General features: G+C 29.4%; 1 protein-coding gene across 1 annotated transcript; it reads right to left on the bottom strand.

Annotated features, from left to right (window-relative positions):
- Nucleotides 1-5315: 5315 nt before the first annotated feature.
- LOC112286975 (outer envelope pore protein 24B, chloroplastic) lies at nt 5316-7699 on the bottom strand. Its single transcript, XM_024529496.3, has 3 exons — nt 7339-7699; nt 6002-6361; nt 5316-5761 (listed from the first exon to the last, which is right to left on the bottom strand). Exons 1-3 carry the CDS (start codon nt 7543-7545, stop codon nt 5684-5686), a joined length of 645 nt encoding a protein of 214 aa, XP_024385264.1. The 5' UTR covers nt 7546-7699; the 3' UTR covers nt 5316-5683.
- Between the last annotated feature and the right edge of the window lie 6467 nt (nt 7700-14166).

Below are 14166 nucleotides of genomic sequence, written 5' to 3'. Positions count from 1 at the left end.
ACATTTATGTGTCTTAGATTTTTTAAATTTAAATACTTTCAACAGTGAAATGTATCATATTGTCTTACAACTATAGTTATGTAGACAAAGCATCTCTAAAGAAGAAATGATTGAAAAAACTTTCTCTATATTTCTTTCTGCATCTGCTATGTTTGCACAACAATATAGGAATATAAAATTTCAAAGTTATCTTGATTTCATGTTCTATCTACTTCTTACAAAGAAACAAAATGAGTTATTCTTTTGTAATGCAAAAGTTCATCCTATTGGAACCACAGTTCTAGAATCACATGCATTTAATATTTTAAAGTCTAAGAAAAAACTATACAAACATGAAAAAAGTGCTCATAAGTATTGGGTCAGTCATAGTTGTGACCATTTTTGCCCATACAAAAAAAATAAACATTTTACAATCAATTACAATAAAAAAATAAAAATCAAAGATGGATTCTTGCCATAAATGTGGAATGATTGGACATTTAACACATGCATGCTGTACTTTAAAATACTTTGTTAAAATATTCCAAAAAAATAAGAAAATTTGAGCTGAAGCTCATGAAGTTTATATCATGGATGCATCTATGGATTCAATTGGTGTTGATGATTTAGAAGCTTATATGAATGACAAAATCTCTAATAATAAGTCAAATGATGCGTTCATTGATTTTGCAACAACACATACTATTCTTCGAGATAGACAATTTTTTTCTAAAAAATCTTCAACTTGGCAAACTAAAAATTTGATGTCTATAGCTGGAGCAAATACATTTTATTTCCAAGAAGAAACATTGATGATAAAATTACCTACGGGCTCTATCATAAAATATAAACATGCAATGTTAGCACTCTCAGTACCTTGAAGTTTGATCAGCTACCAAGATATATGTACTAATGGTTATTACCTCTCAACCACAATTCTAGATAGGCGGGAGGTTTTGGTTCTTATATAGAACCATAAAGTTGTAAAAAAAAAGCCTTTGCTGCAACAAATGGTTTATACCAAATTACAATCTAGCTTCCTATTATGTTTAATTTTACATCATATATTATAGAGAGCTGCATTTCTCTTTGGCATAGACGATTGAGACATCTAGGATCTACATTATTTAGGAAGATAATTTTATGTATAACTAGGCATAATTTGAGACATGCACATGTAAATTCTATAGAATTATGTCATATATATGTGCAAGACAAGATGATTGCTTGGCCTTCAATTTAGAAACTCCCATGAAAGTTACTACCAATGCTTCAAAGGTTGCATGGTGATATTTGTGGTCCTATTAATCCAATATTTGGACCATTTCATTAATTTTTTTTATCTTTGTTGATGCATCATGCAAACAATAACATGTTTTATTATTATCAATCTAAAAAATAATGTTTACCAATCTTATATCTATGCTTATTTATTTTCAAGCACATTTTCTTTATTATCCTATCAAAACATTGTATACATATAATACAAAAGAATTTGCATCAAAGTCTTTTAAAGACTATTATATTACAACATGGATCGAGTTGACATATTATGTTCCATATGAACGTGCTCAAAATAGACTTACAAAGTTATTTATAAAGCATATATAATTCATTATCTGGCCATTCCTTCAAGAAAATTTACCTGCATCTATGTGGGATCATGTAGTTTTGTATGCTGCAACATTAATATGCCTTTAATATTCTTCTCTAGAAATTATTATACCATAAGAGCTCATTTCAAGTTGTGTTCTAAATGTATCTAACCTATGGGCGTTTTGTTGTTGTGCTTGGATTCCTATACCAAAACCTCAATGGCATACCATTGGAGCTCATTGACAAGATGACATATATGTTGATTTTGATTCATGAAGTATTATTTGTATTATTGATCCATGAATTAGAACATTGTTACGTGCATGTTTTTAAAATTTTCGTTTTGAAGACTATATATTTCCATCTCTTTGTGGAGAAATATTTAATCAATAAAAAAATAGAATACTTGTATTTGGAGTAGCAAAAATATTTATAATGAATCTTGATCTGAAAACATCTTTGGCTGAAACTGAAATTGCCAAGATTTTGTATCTAAAGCAAATTGCAAATGAAACACCTAATGGCTTCAATGATGCACCTTGAATTACAAAAGTTTCAATTAATGAGGCTTAGAATGAACTTGCTTAGATCACAATACCACTAACTAATATACCTCAAATTAAAACATCAAAAGCTAAAGGACTCTTGAACCAGATAAGCAACCATGAAAGAAGAAGGCTATAAGATGTAATGATTCTAGTATCGTTTATATAGAAGTTCCTACTAAACCTATAGAACCATCAATTAATGATGATATATTCATACAAATTATACCTTCACCTCATGCAATAAAAAATCTTGAAATTAAGAAAAATAAAATCAAGTTGAATACAAAATCATCTGTTTTATATTAAGCTATAAACGACATTTGGAATAACCATCTATTATAATAGATGAATCATTTGCATTCATGATTGAAAAAGCTTTTTCCTACAAGAAAGAAGAACTTGAACCTTAAACCATCAAAGAATCAATGTGTTACTCTGATTAGTTAAAATAGAAAACTACCATTGAGGATGAATATGCCTCTTTGCATAAGAGGAAAGTCTTTGGTCCAATTGTAGATACTCTTACTTCTTGTCCTATGGAATATAAGATGGTATTAGTATGGAAGCGAGATACTAAAAATCAAATAATCTATTATAAAGTTTGTCTTGTTGCCCAAGGATTTATCCAATAATTTGGCATTAATTATAAATCCACATATTCTCCAATCATAGATTCAATTATATTCCAATATATTATTAGAGTGGCAGTTCATACCACCCTTGGGATGCATCTCATGGATGTATTAACTGAGTATATGTATGGTTTTTTGATGTAGATATTTATATAAAAGTTCCACTTGATTTTAAAATATGAACTTTAAATGCACCTGCTCCAAGATAATATCATGGTATTAAATTACACAAGGCCTTATAAGGTTTGTAATAATCTAAACACATGTAGTATCAACATCTTCGAGTTTATTTAATTACAAATAAGTTTGTAAGTCATCTATTAATCCTTTGTCTATTTATCAAACGAGATAAAATTAGTTTTGTGATCATCATTGTATATGTTGATAATCTTAATCTAGTGGGTACTAAATTTGCATGCATTACAACTATTAACCTATTTATTTGTGAGCTTGAGATGAAAACATTAGAAAAAACAACTTTTTACATTGGTCTTCAGGTTGTGTATGTCACATATGGTAGCATTTTTTTTCTACCAACTTATATATATTAAAAGAATATTACGGAGATTCAATATAATTGATACTTATCTATTATCAACACCAATAGTTGGACGTGGTTATAATGATCATAGTCCATACTGTCCATATAAAGTAGAGGAGGAAATATTGGGAGATCAATATCCATATCTTACAGCAATTGGAGCATTTTTATATTTAGTCACATCTATAAGACCAGATATTCCATTTGCAGTTAATGTTCTTGTAAGACAATGTTTGTTCAACACTACAATATTGGAATGGCATCAAATATTTATTACGTTATTTAAAAGGTATTGAAGATTTGGAATTATACTACATACAATTTGCAAATCCAAAATTGGTTAGATATTTTGATGCAAGATATAAATCTGATATTGAAAGAGCTAAATTCTAAACAAGTTATATATTATTAAGACATGGAGTTGCAATATCATAGAAATCGATGAAACAAACTATAACTACAATTTTATCCAACTATGTAAAAATTATTGCTTTACATGAAGCATCTTGAGAATGTTATTTGCTGCAATCAATTGATAAATTCATTCAAACAACCTATGGACTTTCATATGATGATTCTCCAACTATCTTATATGAAGACAATAGCGCTTGTGTTGTACAGATGCAAGTTGGTTTCATTAAAGGCGACATGACAAAGGATATTGATCCAAAGTATTTTAGTTATAACCATGACTTAGTTACTAATCAAGTATTTAAGATCAAGAAAATTGAATTTGTAAATAATCTTACTGATCTCCTCACCAAAACTATCTCTTTGTGCAACCATCGCCAACATACTTATGGCATTGGCATGTTGTGACTTGTTTTTCTTGAGCAAGAAAGTTAATGAACTCTTGAAATAATGTTGTATTCTTTTTCCTTCATCTATGATTTTGTCCTTGAATATAATAAGGTTTTTCTAGATAAGATTTTAATGAGGCAATAGCTGATGAACTTGCGAGATTAAAAAAAAATGTAGATAATAATTCTATGCAAATTTTATGTTATATAAATATTATGATGAGTAAGAAGGAGTGTTGAGAGTATTAAATGTAGTTGGCACTCTCCACAATATTTACTATAGTTTACAATAAATATTGTTACTAAAGTCTTTGGAATGTAGTGGAAAAAAATTGTTTATCTTCTCCCCTTCTCTTTGTATATGTGAGACAACCACATCAAGATACTCCCTCTTGTGTGTTGTGTGTGTGTTATTTGTACACATTACTTCTAACTACTCTTATGTCTCTTCAAATATTCTCAATAATTCTATTACCAATAGTAAAGAAAACACATTATTCTGCAGTCAAACATATGAGAAAGCATTTGTGATCTAGGCATCATTTAAGGTCAATGCAATGCATTGATTTAGTATAGAAGAGCTTCTCTCATGCGATCAAAGGAGAACTATGACAGAAATGGATGCTTCAAAGTTGATATGAAATTTCTTGCCCAAGTATAATTTCCATTTGACTAAGTCATTCTGGCATGGCGACTGGTGCTCTGGACGTGTGAAAAAAAATATGTTCACAGTGTGAATACAAAGTAGTTCTCGACGATATAAAGTACTTGTTGAAAATAAAACTTTGCAGTTAAATTCTTTCGAAATACGTACAATAGCATGTGAAGTCTCAGTTAATTTCAAATGGATGAAATCCTGCTAACGCGAAATACTCTCAAGCCTGCGCTCGGATTGTCGAAGTGGGTATCCAAAAAGATTCCATGAGTCTTACATTGATATGAGTGCCAAACATACAGTTTCAATTTTCGCGAGTTTGACTTGTACTGTACGAACTCTCCAATCAAAGGCAGACTCACCGATCACGAGCAATTCAAAAGAACAATTGAGTCACAAGGAGTACGCTGAACAGTGCGCACTCAGTCACCACAACCTGTGTGGATTGCAGACTCAAACAAGTACGATTTGGTAGTTGTGTGGGTCTATGAGCACCCGAAGCGCGAACAGTCCCCAGAAGACCTCATGACACTGTCTGAAAATGCCAGGCATGGACTCAACAAATAATAAGAAAGGTACCAACACCTCCTTGTGGTCCCTCATCGTGTTACAAGTCTTCAACAAACCAGAGTCCAGGTTCTAATGTACACCAGCACATGATGATTGCTAACAATAAGAAGGTGAAAATCAAGAAAAAGTATCAGCTATGGAAGAGGTGAACTAAATGGTAGGGACAAAGAATCATTTGTAAAAATAAAAATAAAAAACAGAAAAAAAAGGAAAAAAGAAGAGAAAGGCTGCGCATTGACAGCGCTCAAATATCAAAACCGGACTCTGGACTACTCCGGAAAAGGAATGTGTTTGTAAACTAGATACCAGCTCTGCGAGCAGATTGGAAGCGGCCAGCTCTCGCCCTATCTGTGCTCCCAACCTTAAAAATCAACAGACCATGTCTTCTCAGCTACCAGCTTCAGTGTTTTCGAGGTATCAGTAGGTACCGTGGCCATAATCTGCACCATTAGACACACAAATATGTACAGACTGAGGATACGCTCTGAGGCCATTTCATATAAATCTCAAGCCCCAGAGAATCCACCCTTTCGTAAGTTAACATTACAGCAAACTGCAGTTCTACCTACAGAGCCACACATCTTCAGATTTTCCTAAAACAGTCCCCATTCCTCTTCCTTGAGGTACAAGGTTGCTGGAGATCGAAATCGAGACATGAAACGGATGATTTTGAGACATACCTTGAATTGGCCATACTCCTTCGAGTCTCGTGTCCACTCCAGACCAACAGTGTTGTGATGGGCATCAAAACCGCAGCGAGCAGTATCATGTTGACTGACTTTCTTAAACGCGGTAAAGTGCCACGCTTCCGTCCCAAAATCATACGAAGGCTCCAACGTGGTCCCGCTGCCATGCACGTATGTATACTTTAATGATCCTTTGTGTGTGTTAAAACTGTATGCCCCGGTCACCTTATTCCGCGCATCCAATGAAAGGCTGCCTTCCAACAACGTCGTGTTGCGTTTCTGGGCATGAATATACGTCAACTTCAAGGGCTTCTGAGCAATCTGTGCCCCAGCCATGAACTGAAACCTGGGAGCCTGCACTTCCATGAGTTCCACAGTGAGGGAAATAAATGTAGGGTAGATTTGGAAGGGCATTTGTATGGTCTTCAAATCTCGAAAAATAATGAGAGAAACGCCCCTAAAATGTGGAAAAATGTGGGATGAAATACCAGTCGCATTGTGAAATCAGACATCCATGAGAAGCAATAATGAGCAGCGGTTAGGGTGGGGAAAAACCCCACAATTCTTCATACCTCAGAAAATCCTAGATGAAAGAAACTTCTTATCAAGATGGAACGAAGAAAATAAGTAGAGGTCGTGAGAAACATGCTCTCGACTGCAACTAACACACTACAGGTCACAACTATGCCACCGAGCGTTTTTCGCAAATCAATTCTTCTGAGGTTGACCTTTAGGGTTTGGTTATACTCAGGCATTAACAGAGCTGAAAGTTTGCAGGAGCTCTATTCGTCAATATGTGCACCGCTCATGCTCCTTGCCATGATTTTCCTCCAAACCCCGCGGGGGTCGCAGTAACATATCACGATCAATCAAACATTATGATGTGTACTTCCAGAACGAGCGGAACCGGTCGTAGCTTCGAACAGTAAAACTCCCATGAATTGTGTAAAACAAAGTGTTCCACTGCGTGGTAGATACGACAAAAGCGCTCGATGGAAAAACTCACAATCCTTCCAAATGAGAATCAAACAACAACCTCACCGCACTGCTGGATTCTCAAACATGCCAAAACGTTAAAACGAAAAAATCCCCGAAAAACCTCAAAAATACGATACGATAGCCTGACGTTCAGTAGACAGGTTGAGTAAGACAAAAGCGAGGTGGAGACAACAAAAATGATGTGTTGGGGCAATACCAAAGCCAACATTGCTCTAACTATATACGTCACTTTACTCGTACCAAAGAAGAGACTCCATCGTCAGTCACCAATAGACATGAGAGGAGAAAGGCAAGGCCAGGATAGAACATGGGCTGCCAGGAGCAAAACCCACCTGCGTGTGCATGTCGTAATCAATCATGAAAGCGCCAGGCTTCTCAACACCAAACGCGACGCCGCGCAAGCTGACGCCCTCTCCTGGCGCGAAAGTAGTGTCGGCGCAGGTGGACTTGAGCTTCACGTCGCCCACGGGGATTATCACAGTGGCCGTGGCCGTATTGGCCGACGAATCATACTTGGTTTTCACCAGCGCCTTCAACATGACGCCCGTTCTTTCCCTCGCCTCCACAACCCAACACTCACTCGCTCGCAAAATCGCAGCACCGCGCAAAACAAACAATCTCCTCTCCTATCCTCTCCTCTCCGCTCAGAGCCGCAACATCGATACCCACCAAAACCCACCGAGGTTCAATCGCATCGAAGCGTTTACGATCAATAGGCGCAACTCACAGCAACAAATAGAAATGGGTTCGGAGGAATTTGCACGGGAAGTGTCGGGCGGAGGCAGAGGACGCGGCCAGATCATGGGTTGAGGGCAGAGGATGAAGATAGAACAGCAGGGAGGATGCCCTCCGGGGCAGGCCAAAAGTGCTGCCCGGATCCCGCTGCCCGCCCATATAGATAGATATCGTCCCTGCCCGCCCATATAGATAGATATCGTCCCTGCCCGCTCATATAGATAGATATCGTCCCTGCCCGCCCATATAGATAGATATCGTCCCTGCCCGCTCATATAGATAGATATCGTCCCTGCCCGCCCATATAGATAGATATCGTCCCTGCCCGCCCTCACGTGCTGCCCGTGGTCTTGTACTCTTCCTCAAACTTTCGCATTCACATCCTTTCATGCAAATTCTTTAGAGGTTATAAACATGGTTAATGGTTCATATTTTTAGGTTATATTTTTAAAAAATAAATTGTGAAACGTAATCCTCATTAATTTTTTTGCCTCGATATTACATTTTGTGACAATGATTATTACTATTATTATTATTTTATTTTTATCCTTTGGCATCATATTTTGTACATGAGGTTTTAAATGTAACCCTTAAAAATCTTCATTCTTTATATTATTTATTTTATGAAGTTTATGTAATATGCTAAAAAAGGAAAAAAAAAATATGTATTTGATATTGGAGGTTTATCAAAAACACATTACAACAATATAAATGTATTTACATCATATTTTTAGGAACCATATTTTTATGATTTTTTTTAATATATAATTTGGCAAATGTTATATAGTAAAATTACTTAGTTTTTTATAAATAAAATTTATAAATTATAAAATTAATATAAATCAAATTGGTTTTAAAAAATTAGTATTATAAGCAATATTTGTAATACATATAATCTTTTTAGGTATTAAAAGTAATCTATAGCATACTTCTCTGCAACCAAATTTCTTATGTTTTTGCTTCTTAACATACTTCATAAAATTTCTAATAATTTTATTATTCAAATCAATGTTACCAATATATTATCAAGTTCACAAAATTCACTTGAATCTTGGATTTACATTTATTAATGATAAAAATAATCTCATACAAAAAAGACAGCTTCTTTTATATTTAAATTACATGACCACTACTAGCACAAAAAAAAAATAGCTTAATAGAGTAGCAAGCAGTTTTTATGCTTTCTTTGTAATATTTAGCATTTTTTAATTACAAATTTTATTTAAAAAAAGCAATGTAGTTCTCCACTTTTTTTTCAAGTATGTTTGCATTCTTTTCTTTTAGTGGTCTTAATCTCCTATATTATTTTCTTCTATTTTTTCTTTGTTTTATTTTTTTAATTATTATTTTTATATATTTCTTCTATTTTTAAAAAATATTCTAATTTTTTTAATATACTCTTTTAATGTGAAGCATTTTTTTTTTTTTTGAAGATTTATCACCAAATAAAGAATTTCTTTGAATTTAAAATAAAATATTAACTCTTTCTAATTGATCATATTTCTTTTACAATAATTTATGTTATGTTATAAACTATATGCACTAAAAGTTTTTATACTATTAAAGTTATTATAAATTAATAAAAATTATAATATTTTTTCTTTTGTATAGAAATTTCTTATACCTAAGAAGTATTTTAATTAAACTTACAGTTATTAAATTTGATGCAAGATGAACTAGAATTTTCAATTCTAATGAGACATGATAATAGTTTTATTTTAGTTTTTTTAACTTCTTTTTTAACTTCTTTTTGTACTTTTAATAATATATGTTTCTAAATTCAATCTTAAGACAATCTTATTGGCTAAGTTGAATCATATAATTTACATATCTATGAAACATATAAAATTTAATAATTTTACATAAAAAGTGTTATAATTTTAATTTGTTAATAATATTACTTCTTCAACACAAGGCTTTATTATGGATTCAAAATGCAATATATAAGGTGTTCATTTATTCTTTAAAATGAAACCACTTCATATTATTTTTCAATACATTATTTATAAATTTATTTGTTTTATTTCATTCATATCAAAAATTTCCACCAAAATTCCTAAAAATATATCATTTTTATCTGTTATAGATTGTACTTTAGCTTCACATACTACATACTTGTGATCTTTAAATATCATTTACTAACAGATCCTCAATATGCAGAATGTAAATTATGGTTGTTTTTCTGTAGTGTTGTTAAACACATAAATCTACACAAAACAAATTGAGAAGAAAAAAAATACTTTTATATTACTAAAATCAAAATTTTGAAATTAGAATCAGTGTTGCCAATTACAAAAAAACAGGTAGGTTCTTGAATCAAGACTAGAATACAAGGCATTGACAAGACTAAGGATAGTGTCAATATTGCCTTCATATATACTAGCTACAAAGAAATTCTTATACATTATTTTTTAAGAACTATAATATTTGTGGCTTAAGTAGCAAGTTGTAGATTGTTTCGAATGCAACTTCTGAAAGTATTAAACTTGTAGAACAAGTTTTGATAGTTAATATAGCATATCTATATGAGTCTAAATATCTAAATTGGATTTAAAAATCAACCTTGATATTTCTTAAGGAAGATCCTATCATCCTTACATGTTTCTATCTACTTCTACTAACTTCTATTTATGTAAGTAATATAAGCATCTATTACAAGTATTAACTAATCTATCTTTTCTTTTTATATTTATATTTCTCTAGTTTATTTATATATATTTTATAACATATGTTACTCCATACAAAAGAATTTACTTTATCTATGTATATATATATATATATATATATATTTTGACAAATAATTTGAATGACCAATTTTTAGCTTTAAATTTATTGTAAGTTACCTTCAAACTTACTAATTATATGCTTTGCATTAGTTTCTAATATTAATAATAAAATAATTTTTATAATTTTTAATTATATATTTTAAATATAAATTAAATAATTTTATGGTTTTGTAAGTTTTAAATATATTTTAATGTAATATCTTGTATATTTTATTTATCTATACCTACATGAATTTATTTTTTTACAATTAATACCATAATTTACTCCTAAATCATTGTATATTTGTAAAATAATATTCTGTACTTATTATTAATTGATTTTGTTTCCAATCTTGATTCTTATATCTCTATGCTATTTTATAAAATGTTGTTCAATTCAAAATCGTTCTAACATTATACTAGACATTATTTTTATATAATATATTATTTTTATATTTATTTTTTCAGCAAAATTATGTATAACATTTCAACATCATCATTTTATATATAAATGAACCATAAAAAAAACTATAAAAAATAACCAATATAATATTTAAAAATTCTACAACTTTAATATCAAATAGTTTGATATTTGTTAGAACATGTTCACATTTTTTAAACGATGTTGCTTATGTTACTACAATTTTTACTAATGCCACTGCAATCTATCATCCACTTGACAAAAATTTTAGTTTCTTTTATTCTAATATATTTTTTTAGTATTTCTAATATGTATTTTAATTCTGTAGAAAGTATGTTTAATTTTAGTAAAATTATTATAAAATTATAAGAATAACTTTTAAGTTTTTTACTAAAAACATTATTAAAAAATACGTTCTTATTCAAAAAGGTCCTAAAAATATACAAATATATAAATATAAATATAATATTAAAAAATATATATACTATTTTATTTATCATTTCCGAAAAAAAGTGGGTAGCATGAGGTGGTTGGCAAGTTGTGGTGGCAAGAACAAAAATTGTAGTAGCATTAAGAATATCCTTTTTAAAACCACTTCAAATATAATTTATAATTATTTTTATAATAAATCTAACTGAATTTATGGAATTAATTATATAACTTATCAATTTCTATTACTTCTTGTAAACATAAATAAAAATGTGGCCTATTTTGATATTTTATTTAATATATATTATTATATAATGAAAATTTGGATGCTATGTCAAATATGAAATATTTTTGAGAGTGTAATTAGATTTTTATAATGTAATTTTTGTCTTGTTTATTTAAAAATTATTTTGTAGTAATAAAATTTTAAAATTAAAATAAAGAATATTAATATTTTAGTTGTAAAAGAATACAGCTAAATAAATTAGAAATACAAAAATTACTACTCATATAACATTTAGTTTAAAATAATAATAATAATAATAATAATAATAATAATCATAATAATGCTGTGCAAAAAATGATTTGCTTGAAGTAAACCATTAAAAGCTTATTTATGTGTAAATGTTAAGTTGGAGATTTTTTTATTTTTTATTTTGAAAATAAATTGTGTATGACAATATACTACAAGCATCAAAACTGAATTGATAATGTATTTTTTGAAAAACTTCTAAGATTGCAAACCATCGATTATTTCATTCTCATTACAGCAGCGTAAACACATTCAATTTTGTTTGAAACTAACAACAAAATAATTCTTTGTTAATCTATTTGAAAGTTAAGCATATGAATTTTCCTTAGAAATACAAAATTCCCCTACATGACACTTGAGTTAAAAATATAAGAACATAAATGGTTTTTAGATGAAACAAAATATAATTTTAGATAATTTTAATATTATAATCTAAATTCAGCAAAACCTCGATTTCAATAAATTTGTTTTCAAAAATGTAAATAATAAATTGCGCTGTTAATACTACAGTCTTAAAAACACTATTAAGTAAAGTATTAATATTTATATTAAATTTAATATTCAAAGTTTAAACAAATGAAGTTACCATTTAAACGTACATTAAATTAATTCAGAGAACTTGTTGGTACTTCATGTTATTATTTAGAAAAATCAATATTAGAACTGTGAAATTAAATTGGCTTGTAAAAACCTAGATATTATATTAACACAAGTCTTGTATATAAGAGCTATGTAATTATTGTTTTAGAATTAAATAAACTAGGAATTAGAGACTTTATGATATTTTTTTAATAATTTATTCATACGTCAATTATATAATTTTGTAATTACATGTATTAAGATAAGGTATAATATTTTGAATAATATAACACATCAATTGTAAGTAAAAAATGCATGATTTCTTTATTGAATGAATTAAGAACTTCAAACTAGAATATTGTATTTTGTTAAAGATTCAAATTTTATTTGTTGAAGTTGAAAATTTCATATACTGTATTAAATCAAAAACTTACAAAGTCAATCTAAAAAATGTTTTAGAATTCTTTTTATTATTTTTAATTAACATACGTGGTTTGTTAGTGTATTAGTTTTAAAATCTTAGACGTAATATCCATCTTCCATTTACATAGGTTGAAGATCATCAAACACAATCATAAATATATTTTTGTGTATGTATGTATATATCCTATTTGTTTTTATTCATACTTTCTCATAGGCTTTAGTATTTGTTGTTAATTTAAAGATATAATGGATATAAATATATAGAAACGTGCAAATATTCTAAAAACATTTAATCATAATACAAGAAGTTTTTGATGGTTTCTAAACAAGAAATAGATACCAATTTAATATTAGATTATCAAATTTAAAATTTAAGTAAATAAATTAGATAAATTAGATTATTAAAGTATTATTCTACATAAAATTTAAAGCTTGTAAAAAAAATAACATCTTTGTGATGGATATGAATAATTATTAATTTTACTATAGTTTTTTGTCAAAAAAATAGAATTATGAAATAAATATGTTGTTATTTTATTAAATAAAATAATATAATTTGAAAATAAATAGTATCAATTTTTATAAGATATTTAAAAATATGTTTATTAACTAATAACTACTATCAATTGGAGTTGTCTTCTAATATCAATGTTCAAATGCCATCTTCTTTTTTATAAATAAATATGTAATGATACTACCAAAAACAACCAAATAAGTTTTTCGAATGCATCTTCTGACAAGTTTGAAATATACTTAAAAATAATATCTTTATGTGTAACAAGATAATCAACAAATTTTACAAATACTTACATGGCTTTAAATTGCATAAATTAAAAGTGTAAGATGTGCACCAACTTTAGACATGTATTGCATGCACAAAAGTAATATATAAAATAAACATTATTTAAATAAATATAAATTTGAAACCAGTAAAATTAGATCTAACTGACTTCAACCTTACTAATTACCATAGAATATAAAAACAAATAATTTAAAAGTAAGTTTGGTGTAGCTTCTCAAAGATAACTATCAATACTTCGGAACCTTTGACAACCAACATAGTATCTGTTTTCACACAAGTTCAAGCTACATGATCCAATGCTACCGTGAAGTCTGATTGATCATCCAATTTTAATCAACTAGACTTTAATATAGCATTGGAACATGTAGCTACATGAACAAAAACCAATTATCTGGACATCCCAGATAAATTGGATGTAACAATCAAGCTACAGGAACAAAAATCATTATGTAGACATCTAATTCAAACCACATA

Source organism: Physcomitrium patens, chromosome 9 (assembly GCF_059467195.1).
Source record: "Physcomitrium patens ecotype Gransden chromosome 9, ASM5946719v1, whole genome shotgun sequence".
NCBI classification, from domain to species: Eukaryota; Viridiplantae; Streptophyta; class Bryopsida; order Funariales; family Funariaceae; genus Physcomitrium; species Physcomitrium patens.
Note: the sequence above shows the minus strand (reverse complement) of the source record. Positions and strands in the feature narration are given on the sequence as shown.